Source organism: Nematolebias whitei, chromosome 22, assembly GCF_014905685.2.
Source record: "Nematolebias whitei isolate Nwh7 chromosome 22, NemWhi1, whole genome shotgun sequence".
Classification (NCBI taxonomy): domain Eukaryota; kingdom Metazoa; phylum Chordata; class Actinopteri; order Cyprinodontiformes; family Rivulidae; genus Nematolebias; species Nematolebias whitei.
In genome coordinates, this window is record NC_056519.1 from 3842063 (window position 1) to 3857279 (window position 15217).

At 44.9% G+C, this 15217-nt stretch overlaps 1 protein-coding gene across 1 annotated transcript in view; it reads left to right on the forward strand.

Moving 5' to 3' along the window:
- The window catches only part of etv6 (ETS variant transcription factor 6), a 33383-nt gene extending 29526 nt beyond the window's left edge, over nt 1-3857 (forward strand). Inside the window, exons 5-8 of the mRNA XM_037696263.1 lie at nt 1665-2237; nt 2324-2466; nt 3191-3291; nt 3377-3857. Coding sequence (XP_037552191.1) covers nt 1665-2237; nt 2324-2466; nt 3191-3291; nt 3377-3479 — 920 coding nt within the window. The 3' untranslated portion in view covers nt 3480-3857. The remainder of the gene's footprint in view (nt 1-1664; nt 2238-2323; nt 2467-3190; nt 3292-3376) is intronic.
- The last annotated feature ends 11360 nt before the right edge of the window (nt 3858-15217 follow it).

The following is a 15217-nucleotide window of genomic DNA, read 5'->3' on the forward strand; positions in this document are numbered from 1 at the left end:
ATCCATCCCATTCATCTCATCCATCCCATTCATCTCATCCATCCCATCCATCCCATTCATCTCATCCATCCATCCTATCCATCCCATTTATCTAATCTCATCCCATCCATCTCATTCATCTCATCCGGCTTGTTCTGGAGGCAGCACCTCACTTCCAACCAGGACAGTCCGTCCTCCAACAGATCTGGAGGTTCTGATCCTCATCTGCTTCACGCTCGGCTCTGAACCGCTCTGGGGAGAGATGAACATTCTGACAGGACCACATCATCTGCAAACAGCAAAGATGAAATCCTGAGGCCACCAGACCCGACCCCTCCCGCCCTCTGGTTGCATGACAAATCTGACATGAAAGTTATGAACAGACTGGTGGAGCTGGTTTTACCAAATACGTGTTAAAGTAGAACGGTTTCCTCCGTTGGAGTTGGCCTCATTTTCAGTCTAGTTGTTCTTGAGTCCATGCAGTCAGATCTTTGTCCAGATGTCAACAGACCAGTGTGAGGTCCAGGTCGTGGACCTCTGGAGGTGAAGCATGATGCTGCCACCACCGTGCTTCACTGTGTGGACGCCGTTCTCTTAGATTCCAAAGTGATATTTTTAGTCTCATCCGAGCATCCTCGTGTTTGGAGCGTCTCCAGTGCATTAATGTTCAAACCGTTTGCCTTCATACTACTTGTAGATGTTCCATCATCAGATCCTTCCGTCTCTGCAGAAGGAGCCATGTTCTTGTTGGAGATCAGGTTGTTCTCCGAGGATCTTTGTGTGTCCAACATTGGCTCCATGACTGAGCAGCGATTAATGAGCCCTTGGAGTTTCTGTTTCGGAGTCGGCAGAAGATCGTCCACACCTCAAGCTGCAGTGATAAATGTTAAAGAACTCTCGTTGGTAGTTCAGGAGCTTAATTTGGTTTAAAGAGACAAAACAGCTGAAGCTGTGCAGCTCGGCCTCACCGTGGGGTCAGAGCGACACCTACTGGTGGGTTCACGGTGGAGACGTTTGACAGTGGGATCATTTAAATCTAAACAAAATCTACAATTATCATTTACTGCTTTCATACGCCCGTTTTATTTCAGCTGAAACTTGACACATTTAAAAGACTAATAAGAATTAAAGTAGGTTTAAATTCATGGCAATAAGACAAACTATTATAAGTTGGTACATTTTTAAGTTTAATGGTGACTGGAGTTGGCATTTATTTAGTTTTAGACTTTTAAAATAAATTAATTCATTATTTACTATATTTACAAGCACCCCACCACCACTACTACTAATACTGTCTCTACCACTACCCCCCATTACCACCACCAGTACTACAACTACTACCACACCTGGTAGGTCTGTTTATGTGTCTGTTGTAAGACATGTCAAACTAGAGGACAGATTTTAATAAAACAGAAAAAAGAATCACTGGAAGAACATCGACAACTTTTAGTCAACCTAATTCAAGATGACTGCCACAGCTGATTGACATTAGCCAACAACAAATGGCTACAACTTTATCAGTTTGACAGGTACAGAGTTCAGATTTGGCGTGGTAGTAGCTGAGGCTGATCCATATTACATACGAGTGCTAACAGATGGAGGGAGACGCCGGACGGCATGCAGTTTTTATAAAATACCATCAACTAAAGTCCTAACTGAGCCTCAAATATCTTCTCGTCTTTCAGAGACGGTACGACGGGCACCACGTGGTACGGAACCCCTCCCCCATCACGCACCAACTATAGAACTGCGTCACAGTTCCCGCTCCCGCTCCCCCCACAACCCAACTCCAAGCCGGTCCCCTTCCGAGCCAAACCACCCTCGTTCCGCCAACAAGGACCTCCTCCAGAGCTTCTCTCAGCTACCTGATAGCAACCACCACCTGCCGGAGGAAATGTACCCGCTGTCCGTGTCTCCGGTACCCCAGAATGGGCACTGCGTCATGCCCAAAGAGGCCCCCTGCCCGGGCAGCCCGGGGGTCCAGGAGGCAGGCCCTCCTCGCGTCATCCAGCTCATGCCCAGCACCATCATGAACCCTTTGATCCTCAGCCCGAATTGGAGCGGCGGGGGTGCCGGCATGGACTTCAGGCACAGCCGCAGCGGACCCCCGTCTCAGGTGACGATGGAGAACGGGCGTGAGGGGAAGGTCCACCTCCACCACCACCAGCTGGCTCAGCAGCAGCAGGAGGAGCTGTACAGGAACCACGTCATCATGCCCGTTTCTCCTCCAGATGAGATGCCCATCGGACGCATAGCAGGTACGCACGTCTTCAGGAAGGGCTTTGAGTTTTATTCAACTCGGCCCACTCAGCGTTTTCTTTTTGTCCCTGCTGGCTCCTCGCAGACTGCAGGCTGCTGTGGGACTACGTCTACCAGCTCCTGTCAGACAGCAGGTACGAGAACTACATCCGCTGGGAGGATCCGGAGAGTAAAGTCTTCCGCATCATGGACCCCAACGGCCTGGCCAGGCTCTGGGGCAACCACAAGGTAAAACACACATTCGGTGCCGTGTGTGCCATCAGAGCCAGGTTTCTGGATGAATATGGGCACAAAACTTCTGGTTCTCCCACAGCCGGTTATTTTACCTCAAGGTTTGTCCTCCTTGTTTTCAAGTGAGCATCGGCTAGTGGCAGGTAGCGGTGGTCTTTTAGCTGTTAGCCCAGCATGTAGCTTGCATATACTTTAAGCGTATTCACGCAAATGTTGATTGATTGCTTTATTAAGTTGCTTAGGAATGGATTAATTAAATCTAAATTCAAGAAAGCAAGAGTTCTATACCTCTGTTGATCAGGATGATACAACATCTGGGTGATTAAAAGCTTCAAAGCGAGCTGTAGTCTTACAGCTGTTTTCTTAGCAAACACTTCCGGAGTTGCATTTATCTGCAACCAAAGTGGAGAGAGGTCATTTTTACCCTAAAAGGGGCGGAGCTTTGTGCAGAAGCTACGCATTGTGATGTGTAGCTCCACTTTAAGATAACACATATCAGTCAACCTCATGTTTAACTACCAAATTAATAATTTGGAGGCCAAACACATTGCCCTGTTGAACGCCAGTCAACACTGTTCATGGTGTTTGTGCTGTTTGTAGAGTTCTTGTTTTTTTTTAACACTAATGCATCGTTTGTATGTCACATTGAGGGAAACTTCTCTTTTTCTAAAATTTGTATGACTTAAAAATCAACAAAGGTTTTGCTCTCCGTCCCTCACAGAACAGAACCAACATGACGTACGAGAAGATGTCGCGAGCACTGAGGCACTACTACAAACTGAACATCATCAGGAAAGAGCCGGGGCAAAGACTTCTGTTCAGGTTTATGATCCACCGTTTGTTTGTTTTTACCTGCTCTGGGTTTGAGCTTCAGACCAGACCGAGTTAAACGTGCGTTTCCTCGTAGGTTCATGAAAACCCCCGACGAGATCATGAACGGGCAGACGGAGCGGCTGGAACACCTGGAGTCGGACACAGACGAACAGATCTACATCAAAGAGGAGTGCTGAGGAGCTCCATGGACGACTTGACTTCCACCACCGATGCCTTTCAGAAGCAGCTTGAATAATCGATGTGGAGCCCAGAAGGCCTGGACATGGCTCGGATCAGTCCCAGCAGGGAGGACAGGACTCGGTCTTAACGTCGCCTTAGAATGAAACTCTCCCGAGAAATGTTGAAAAAAGAAGAAGCTTTGATTCGCCGGACAGACAACAGAAAGAACTCGGACCCTTCATATCTCTGCTGCAGAAGCCAATCACTTTGTGCTCTGATGATTTTTATTTTTCTGTCTCACGTGTTCGATGTTGGTTTGATGCGGTTTGTAAAAAAATAATTTGGGGGTGTGTGACTGGACTGTTTTCACCGTGAAATAAACACTTTTGATCAAACGGTTTCATGTTCACTGCTCATCAGATTCTTCACTACTCTTGTTTTGTGTTGCCTTGAAACCTGGAATTGACCAAAATGGTGCTACTTGTGTCCAACACCTTTAACTCTAGTCACTCGCTTTAACTGGACCAGTTCAGGACCTTTAACTGGTTTACCTTAAACCACGTTGCTTTACGTTGTCCTGATGGAAGGTGGACTTCTGTCCCAGTCACGTCTTGTGAAGACTCCCGTTTCCCTCAAGAATTTCTCTCCTTTGTCCCATCGTTTTGTTAACTTTGACTAGTTTCCCAACAAAAAAGAGAAAAATTCAAAGTGTGATGCTGCCACCACCGTGCTTCACAGTGAAGATGGTGTTAGCATGATGAGGTGTTCTGACCAATGGATCCACATGTCCATCCACTGCTCCACACAGAAGGCTGTGGTAGCTCGGTGGACTGTGGTTGTGTCATGAAGGGCATCCATCACCCTTTGGAGCACAAGTTAGGAGTCATCAGGACTCTGTACCACAGAGCAGACAGCGTCCCCACTAACTCAGGAGCCAGGCAGAAGGAGAAATCCCACACAAGACAGGCTCTAGAGCAATGTGGATATCCTAACTGGGCCTTCCTGAAAGCAGAGAAGAAACCCAAACAGGACTCCAGTCAGCCAACAGGTGAAAAGGAGGAACCCAGACCCAGACCAGTGGTCATTCCATATGTTGAGGGGGTATCAGAGAAACTGAGACGTTTATTTTCTAAACATAACGTCCCAGTGGCTTTTAAACCCCAAAATACATTAAAGACTGGTTCATCCCAAAGATCCAGTCCCCCGGCACAAACAGAGTAATGTTGTGTATGCTGTTCAGTGTCAGGAAGGTGATCAGTCTTACATCGGGGAAACTAAACAGCCACTGGCCAAAAGGATGGACCAGCACAGAAGATCAACATCATCAGGCCAGGACTCTGAGGTCTACACTCATCTCCAGGCCAGCGGTCACTCTTTCAGGGATGAAGATGTTCACATCCTGGACAGAGAGGAACGATGGTTTGAGAGAGGAGTAAAGGAGGCCATCTTTGTGAAAAGAAATCGTCCATCGTTAAACGGGTGGAGCCTCCGGGTTCAACTGTCCCCCTCTTACAATGCTGTGATTGCTAGTATGACTCAGCCCTCTGTGAGTAGTAAACAGCCATCAGTGTGCTAATGATCCATTGTTAGGCTGATGGTCCTTCTTGAGCATGTGATCAGTTGGTTTTGGTTGTCAGCAGCAAAACTGGTTGATCCACTCTGAGAAGGTGCTATTTAAGAGACTGAGCTGAAAACAGCTCCTCAGACTGAGGAAGTCTCTCGGATGAAAGACGAAACGTTTCTACATTTTTGTTGTTGTTTTGTTTTTTGAATGTCCAGAGGACCAGATTTAACTTTTTTAGATTTTTCTGCCTGGATTATTGAGCATGCACCAGGATCAATCAATCAATCAACCTTTATTTATACAGGTAAATCCCATTGAGCCTCGAGGACTCATTTACAAGAGAGACCTGATTTCAACAAAGAAAGATGACAACAATGGACAACAGCAACAGCAATAAGCAATTATAAAAACTCATACTACAGTTTTTTTTTTTTTTTTTTTTTTTAACAAATAGGATGGCTAAAAGGAAAAAGGTAACAAAACCAAAAAAACAGCTAGATTCCAAGACAAATGTATAAAACTAAAAACAGGAACATGTCAGCATTGGACCCTGCCAGGAGTCCAACAGATTCTTAAAGCCACTTAGAGAGGTCAAGGTCGAGAGCTTCAATTCTTTTTGTAAGATATTCCAGGAAACAGGAGCGGAGTAGGAGAAGGCCCTTTTGCCTAGTTCAGTCCTCACTGAGGGAACACTGCAGGTAATAATGTCCTGAGAGCGCACTCCGTAGCTGCACTCACGCAGAGACATGTCGGAGGAGATGTATGAAGGCAACAGACCAAGAAGTGATTTAAAGATGAAAATGTACCAGTGAGAGAGTCTGCGTGAAGTTAATGATGTCCAGTTAACCAATGAATACAGGGTACATGCAACTTAGTTTGCTGTGGCGACCGACCCCTGAGGAAAGGAGCAGCCGAAAGAAGACGCGTATAAATGGTGGCCATCTTGGATTTTGATGTAGCAACCCATTTATTGAAAGGAAACGTTCTTATGCCTAGATTTAGCCACAAACCAAAAAAGAAGCCAGTACTTCATATTTTTGTGAAATTAGAGCACAGTGAACCGGATGGTGGGAGGTTATTTCCAAGTCCCCTCTTTGTTCCATGATGGGGAGCAAAAATCTGAATTTATCTTTTAAAGGACCTGATTCCACAAAAAAAATCATGCAGCCAATGTAGATTTATTTGGACCGAGCTACAGCAAAGGTGGGGCTAACATTTAACTATTAGCTCTTAAGCTAGGTTCAGTCTGGGCTCCGGCTGTTGGAGACTAAATCTGATCGGCCTTTCCAAAAAGTCTCAAAACGTGTGCAAGGTTTTGCTGTTTGAGGCGAGTCACGGCGTCTTGCTCTCATGAAGATGGAATGTCAGACATTTCTTGACTCTAGATGGTCTCAAAGTTATGACGTTGTCTGGAACACGTCTCAATTTAGCTTCCGTGAGTCAAAGTGTGAGAAATTTGAGTTGTTTGTCAGAACTTGTGGAAATAAACTGTGACTCCTGAGAACCAGTTTACACACTCACCCCACCCCCATGGCAACCCAATTTTGATAGTGACCTTATTACTCGTAGTTGCAGCCACACACCAAAATGGAAGTTGGAACCTCTCTTATTTTTCAAATTGTTGCGCTCACAACATGGACGGACGGACGGATGGACGGAGGGTATTTCCACTTTCCCCTGTTCAGTGTGCGATGGGGAACAATCACGGCTTTAATGAAGTTCTATGGGATGTTCTGGAACATTTTTATACTGCAACCCAGATGTGTTCTAAGTAACTTTCATGCTGTTCTACTTGGTGGGGCTATTTGCAGGTGTTGATCTTGGGGGCTTGTGGGAACAGTGGGTGTAAACATGAACCAGTGGTGGGCACAACAAACTTACCACCAATTTAAAAAATAGTTTTGCTAACACTAAAACGGTAAAAACATAAATAGCGTAATATAATGCTAACTGCTAACTGTGTGACTCAATCTGGGTCGCGTGTCTTTGTCTAGCTAGCTGCTACTGCGTTGACCAATCACGTCTTGTCACGTGTACACGTAGTCAGCCAATGGCGTGCCAAACGGACACTTAAAGACACGCCCACAACATAAACGTGCTTGTGAATTTTGTTAGCGGACTTAAAGTTGGTGAAACCTAACTTAGCGGAAGCTAATGGTTTCCAAAGTTAGCAAAAATGCTAATCTGCTAAATGAAACTTTGTTCCGCTATTAGCTGAACTGTTTGTTTCAGTTTATTCACACACACACAAAAATAATCATAGGTCTCCAAAAAGCTATTTAAAGCTTATAGACGGAGCCTGGGTACATATTACATACAAATTATAAGTATAACATATTAAAATAACATCACAATAAAACATTCGTCCTCATACAAATTCCACATACAATACAGATTATGTTACCTCTGATCAATAAGCTACAGGTCCTACAAGTGATCAAGTATATTCAAACTCTCGTCAAGCTCGTTCCAAATCTGAGGACCCCTCCCAGAAAAAGTTTGACTAGTTATTTAGTTTTTCCCTGGTTTCATAAGCATGTTGTGGACCACTGATTGGAACAGCTCTGTTAATCTTTTATTACTTTTATTTACAATTTGAAACATCAAACAGGCGTCTTGATACACATTTAATTCTGTTAGCCGAAGAAGATCAAAACGATGAAATAGATGGGATGTGGGGGCGTTATACTCGGACCATGACACGGTTCTTATTATCTTTTTTTTTGAAGACTTTCAAGTTTCTTAAGACAACTAGGGTAAGTATTGCACCAAATAACATTACAGGATGTAAGGTGTGGCTCAATGAGAGATTTATACGTTGTTAAGAGTGTGGGTAGAGGCAAATAATGTCGTAATTTAAAAAACAAGCCAACATAATGTGGACCCCCAGGAGTTTTGTGGAACTTACACTCATTAATTTCACATTTTCAGTTTTGAGAATTACATGATCAATTAAAAGTTTAGATTTATTGGGTTTAAAGAGAATAAAATTTGTTTGGCTGATATTAAGAGATAACTTGTTACTCTTGAACCAGGTATTTATTTTTTTCAGTTCTGCATTTACTATTTCCTCCAGTTCGGAATAATTTTTATGTGGAAAAAAAAAAAAAACAAGTTGGTATCATCAGCAAAAATGACCTTATGAAATATATTTGGAAGAATCTACAAAGTCATTAATATATATATAATGAAAAGTAATGGTCCCAAGATTGAACCCTGGGGGACCCCATGTTTGATGTTTCAAATTTGGGATTTTTGATGATTTAGAATTAAACACTGTTGTCTACCAAAAGGATAACTTTTAAACCCATAATGGTGCAGCTTACTCAATAATATCGAAAGCCTTAGAGAGGTCCAGAAAAATGCCAACACCATAATCACCACGTTCAAATGTATCAATAATTTTTTCAATAAGGTCCAAAACACCCAAACTGGTAGAACTCTTTTTCCTGAAACCATACAGCGAATTTGAGAGAATCAGTTGTTTATCAAGGTTTTCAGTTAAGCTGTGTTAACTGTGTCCACCACTGACTGCAACTAATTCAAATAAAGTTTCTGGATAAAAAAAAAATATATATATAATAATTTAGCTCCAGTCCAACACTGACATATAATAAATCTGAGTTTAAACACAAACCAGGACATGAAGATGGTCCATGGACCAGGGGTGACCCACTCCCAGTCTCTTCTCCGTTTCTGCAGGTAAACACATGAAACATATGAATCACTGATATGATCAAAATAAAAAATAATTCTGTTTTTGTAAATAACATTTGAGTCTTCGGGTTCCAGATTGTGAACATGTTGATCCTCATGGGGGCAGCAGAAGACAACTTTCATCCTCTCTATTCTCTCGTTAAAGCCTCATTGAGCAGACCAGTGTGTGTGTGTGTGTGTGTGTGTGTGTGGGGGGGGGGGGGGGGGTTCATTTAAATCCTAATTATTAATTAGCCTAATTGATCAAATTACTCACAATGATTTGTTATTTAAGTATCTAAACTGACCCAGAAACAGCAGAAACCTGAGTTTTTTTCATCAGAGGTGCAATACTTTAATTATCTGATATCTGTTATGAGCAGTAATCAGATTACTTTGAGCTCCGGCGTCTCCATAAAGTTGGAGCGCGCGGCGCGGGGAGGGGAGGGGGAGGAGGCTGGACCGATCGATCCGGTGACGTCACGCATTGGAAACTCGCTGCGCTGGTGTGTCGGGCGCGCGGACCCACCTGCTGGGTGCAGAGCCCGCACTGAGGACTCGTGCGCGGACCGGAGTGGAGCGCGAGGACCCGCGGCGGCTTCAGGAGGAGGATTTGGTTCCGACAAGAACTCTGTTGGGTTCCCACCCGGAGGAGGGGAGAAATTAATCTGTCTTAAGGAACGGCACCGACCCGGTCTGTCTCCAGATGTGACCCAGATGTGTCCAGCGGAGAGCCCCGCAGCTGGATCGTAGCAGCAGCCCCGCATGGTTTAAACACGCGTGACGCGGGACGGGAGTGGGACATTTACAGGTAAGACCCGCTTCATGGAGAGTTGCAGAGAGCAGAACCCACGAAGTCCTCATCCTTAAAAAAACACTCAGTTTAAACAGATAAAAATAAAATAAACATTTATCACTGAAATAAAATAAATAAAAATCAGACTTTTGGCTCAACTCAAGTATTTTAAGATTGAAACTAATCTGCGAGACGTGTGGACCTCAGGTGTCTTCAGTGTGTTTAAAGGGGACAGGTAGTCACAGGACTGACTGGTGTCATGGTGTGTAACACATGGACTGAGTGATCATTAACGTGATGAAGTTAAAGACCAGAAGATCATCTCCAGCCGGCTGAAGGTTCCTCTGACTGCAGCTGCTCACATTACTCAGGACTTTATGGTCCACAGGACTGGAGACAACCTCCCTGGACGTGTCCACAAGAGGACAAATGAAGAGACGGATTATACGAACGATAACCAGAGTCCAGAACAAATTCTGAAGAGGTTGGAGGTGAACTCCAAGGTCAGAGGTCACACCATCGGACTGAGGACATCATGTCATAAAATACGAGACGAGAATTTATTAAACTGAATATTGAGAAGACACAAGGAGAATGTCTTCTGGACAGATGAGACAAAACTGGAGCTTCTTAAAAACAAGTCCCATCAGCTCAGTGTCCACAGACCCACGAGTGAAACCGAACCCTGCAGTGGACCATGGAGGAGGCTCGGTTCTGGTCTGGGTGTCTTCACACAGATCAGTATTTTACTGCTTCACTGGTCCTTTGATAAAAATACGACGGCAGAGAAAACATCTAGTTTATACGTGGACTTCCTGCTGCAGAGACGGGTCCAAACAGAACAGCATCATATTGACCTGCACATCTGGAAGCTTCGACTTCCTAAAAATAATAAAAAAATAAAACTGAGCTTTCATTTAAATGTCTTCATGTTTAAAATAATCTGTTTCCAGAAGCTCCACGGAAAAATCAAATTAAACAACTTTGGAGCTTCAGAGTTCAGGACTAAATGTTTATAAACCTAATTAAAAGTCCAATTACTGCGCTCAGCTTGTTCCTCAGCCCACCCCCGCTGAGCCCAACACTAACAGGCCTGATTAGAAATATGAAAAGGAGCTGCTCGCCTTCGCTCGGCGACTTTTACTCAACGGGCTTTCCTTTTTCTGAAGGGGGGGTTTCGTTTCAGGTGAGACGACAGAAGTCGAGTCATCTCTAAATTAACTCGGCTCACTCTGTCTCTACACGGTTTATTCTGTTACAGTTTACACGGGATAAAGCACCCCGATGGTGTACATTTACTGCTACGTGCCCAACAGCCCCCCCGCCCTCAGAATCTCACGACCTTGCAGCAGCCGGCTGCCTCCACCAGGAAGTAAAATAATAAATAAAACAAACAAAATGTGGTTTGGCGAAAGTTCTGCTGAGAAAACAGGATGTTGTTGTTGATCATCGGGGTCGTCGTGACAACTGGTGGAGATCTTTGCTCACACAGTTGGTAGTAAAAGTATCCACCCCCGTGGTATATTTAAATGGATTTCCAACTGAACGATAAATGATGGACCTACACAAAATACTTTGTATTAAATAAGTTAAACAGGAGAAAAAAACTTGTTTCAGATATTTTAAACAACAGGTTTTAGCTGTTGGCTCAAAGCTCTCAGTTCTTCGATAGTTCAAGGCCCCGCTGGAAAAACTGGAAGACAAAAGTAGCTTGAAAGGAGATTTATTTGAAAATATGTCAAATGTACTTACTTGAACTCCTCCAATTGGAGTTCTGTTCATGAGTGAGGTAAGAATGACGCGTGAGATTGACAGAAGTATTGGTGCAGCGTCTGCAGTATTGTGGACTCTGTGCCGGTCCGTTGTGGTGAACAGGGAGCAGAGCTGTAAGGCAGTGCTCTCTGTTTACCGGTCGGTCTACGTTCCTACCCTCACCTCTGATGAACTCTGGGTAGAGACTGAAAGAACGAGATCGTGGATACAGGCGGTTGAAACGAGTTTCCTCTGCAGGGTAGAGCTGGACTCTCCTTTAGAGATAGAGTGAGAAGTTCTGGATTATTGGATTATTGAGCATGCATCAGGATAGTGAGAAGTTCAGTTATCAGGAGAGACTTGGAGTAGATTAGAACCGCTGCTCCTCCACATCGAGAGGAGCCAGGTGAGGTGGTTCAGCATCTGGTAAGGATGCTCCCTGGGCGCCTCCCTAGGGAGGTGTTTCGGGCATGTTCGATTGGGAGGAGACCCCGTGGAAGACCCAGGACACGCTGGAGAGACTACGTCTCTCGCTTGGTCTGGGAACTCCTTGGAGTCTTCTCAGAAGAGCTGGAGGAGGTGGCTGTGGAAGGAGATGTCTGAACCTCCCTGCTCAAGCTGCTGCCCCTGCGACCCGACTTCAGAACAAGCAGAAGATAATGGTAGAGTTGCATTTGGGCCCAAAAAATCCGACCTGGCCTGGCCCCAGCTCGTAGACATAATTTCCAAACCCCACCCGACGAATTAACAGTAATTACAGGTCCGAACTCGAACCCCACCCCCGACATTTTTAATTAAGCTTTGACTGCTTATATAGTTATTAACGGTCGGAGGACAGGCGCCGCTAAGGGGGCAAATGATCAGAGCTGAGGGGGTGTTTGTCCTTTCATGGCCGTCAAAGCGCATTAAATCCCTGTTTCTGCTGCATTCGACATGTCAGAGCACGGTCCATGTCCGAATAATGCAGGCTATTTTGTGATCTCACCTGTTTGGATCGTCGGCTGCGTGTGTCCGCTGAGTGCAGCGGCTGAATGAACGTCCATTTGGGCTGATGGATCGCTGGCAGTAGACCATCTGAAGCTTCACTGAACTTTTTACCTTTTTCAAAGCTGGTCAGCGCGCGGTCAAATGGCAGCGTGCGGCAGGTGAATGTATGGCAAGCCGTGTTGCCATATAATTGCATCGTCAGCTGTGCACATCCGCTGACGCAATCAAAAGCCAGACACCGGCCCGGTCCGCACATTATTATGGCCCGGTCCGGCCCTAATCCGGGTTGGGCCGGGCTTCGTGTTAGAATTGACAGCTCTAGATGATGGATGGATATTTCAAATGTATTCATTAAAACAGTTATGAACCGATGATTCTGGTAAACGTTAATGAAAAACAGTGAAGGAGTTGATGAATCGTAAAAAAAAAAGACGTTTAAATGGCAAAACATGAACTACCGGTATTTGACTGTTCAAAAAGAGAGGGCAGTTTTCCAGAGTCCAACAATCTTTAAATCAAAGCAAAGGGTCTTGGGTGGACTGAGATCCGGGTTTTGATGGGACCATTCCAGCACCTTCGGCTGGTTCTCCTTCAGCCGTGTGGTTCGGCTCATTGTTGCGAGTCTCAAATCTCTTTGGTTCCCCTCAAAGACTCCTCAGTACTCCATCTTTTCTTGAACTCCGACCAGTTCTTTAACAGATTGCATTCGAGCACCGATACAAGATGTTGAAGCAACTAAACACTTCTAGTGAAACCTAACAACCCCTTTGTTTAAAATGTCTTCAAAAGACGTTTAAGATGCGTTACCCTTGACGTCTAAAGTTAATTTATTTTTCGCACCACATTTTTCAGGAGACTTGACTCAATTTCCATCCATGAACTCTTTGGCGAGGACAAACCTTAAACAAGAACACCATATGACACATTACACGCTCGTCGACAAACTGTCATACAGCAATCTATACCAGTGACTCGGACAAGCAAAGACCTTGTATGACCTTTGACCTTAGAGCTGAGGTGAAGAGAAGATTACGCGGCACACTGTCCAGTGGTCCTACAAATGTGTATGAAGGTTTGATTAATTATCTACAGTGGATCAGCGGTTTTGACGGACTGTAACGTAATATGTCCGCCTTTTGACGGGCGTATATAAAAACTGAGAACTTTCTACACTAAAACAACCAGGTTTGGTGGAACCAAGTTCTTAGAGTGTTTGATGGTCGCAGTATACATTGGGTTTGACGTTGCGTTGTCCTCCATGAACATGGATTAAAAGTTCAGATTTGGCCTCAGCGACCACAACACCGTCTTCTACATTTGGGAAGTGTCCAGTCGACTAATTCCAAACAGTCCGCCTGATCTTTTCTTTAACTGGTCTTTGGGTCGGTCTGTGCAGCTTCTATGGACAGATGCCCTCCTGACCCAGACTCTCTCTTTTATTCCCCAATCCTGATCTGAGGTCTTACTAAGCTGAGCTGGACTAACACTAACCATGTGAACTCCAGACAACAACATAAATTTACCACTAAGAGGGGGAATACTTGAACCCACTCTGTAGCTGGAGTCTTCATCATCGGTGCCTCCTGGGTGTATTTCTGGGTTTCGGTTCATCCGGCAAGGATCAGACCAACCCTCTCCAACTGGTGCCGTCTGTCTGGCCAACTCTGCGGATCAGCCAACCTCACCTCATTTTTTCATGACCTCCTCCTGGCGCTGCCTCACCATCAATCCAAAGCTCTGACACGAAGGTTCACGGCCAGCTGCTCCTCGCCGACCGGGGCGACTTGGCACTGACGGAGAACAGCTGCGACACGAAGCCCACGAGCAGCAGGGGGTCTTAGAACCAGTCCGTCTTTATTGAAATACTTCCTATTTTGAAGTTTCATGAAACGTTTGACACATTTTTAACCGAGCCTTAAAGCGTTTCTTTTTCCAGTGCATTCATGTTTCTGTATGAAAACCCCCACAAAAAACAAACAAACAAACAAACAAACAAAAACACTAAAAATGTCCGAACGTCATTAATCTAACAGGCTTAAAGTGACACGTTTGACAGCAGAAAGTATTAATTTGGCAAAAAAGAAAAAAGTATTTAAGATGAGACAAGATGGACTTTTGTTTTTTTAATGGAAAGCTTTTGAGAGTGGTGGTGCAGAGGTTAGAGAAGGTGGGTCTGTGATAGGAAGGCCGCCGGTTTGACTCCCCCTTCTGACAACATCAAAATGTGGGTGGGAAAGGTGAACCACCTACACCTGTCTCCACCTTTATTTGCCCCACTCTGGGCCCTTGAGCAAGGACCCCGACCCCCACCATCTGCTCCCCCGGGCACCCAAGATGGCAGCTCTCTACTCCACACAGAGAGCTCTGGTAGCTCGGTGGTCTGTGGTGTTAGGAAGGGCATCCGGCATAAAAACAATTGCCAAGTGCTGTGTTGACCCCTGAAGAAGGCAGCAGCCGAAATAAGAAAAAAAAAGGAAAGCTTTTGTGAGTGTTGGATGCAAACTATGAAGGTTTTGGCTTCAGAGGCGGTCAGGGACTCGGTCAGGGACTCGGTCAGGGACTTGGTCAGGGGCTCGGTCAGGGACTCGGTCAGGGGCTCGGTTGTACCTTTCCGCTCCATGAAACGAATGGAAATTGTGTAAAATCTGTGCGGCTGATTGGCACCGTCTGTGCTGGTGTTTGTTGTGAGTAGGAAGAGTTTCATCTAAAGTTGGTCCTCTCTCCTTCCTTTCTTTAGTTTCAAGTCAAATCAACAAACTGTACAGCGACGTCGCTGAGGGGTTTGAACAGTGAGTGTTGGTAGTTTTCAGCCACCAAGTGCAATGGGGTTGGGGGGCATCCTTCAACTAGATATAAAAACTAGAAAACAGTTTCCTCAAATAATCGGGGTGGTTGGTTTATTTATATATATGGTGGTGGCCATCTTGGATTTTGATGTGGCAATCTAATTTCTGATAGAA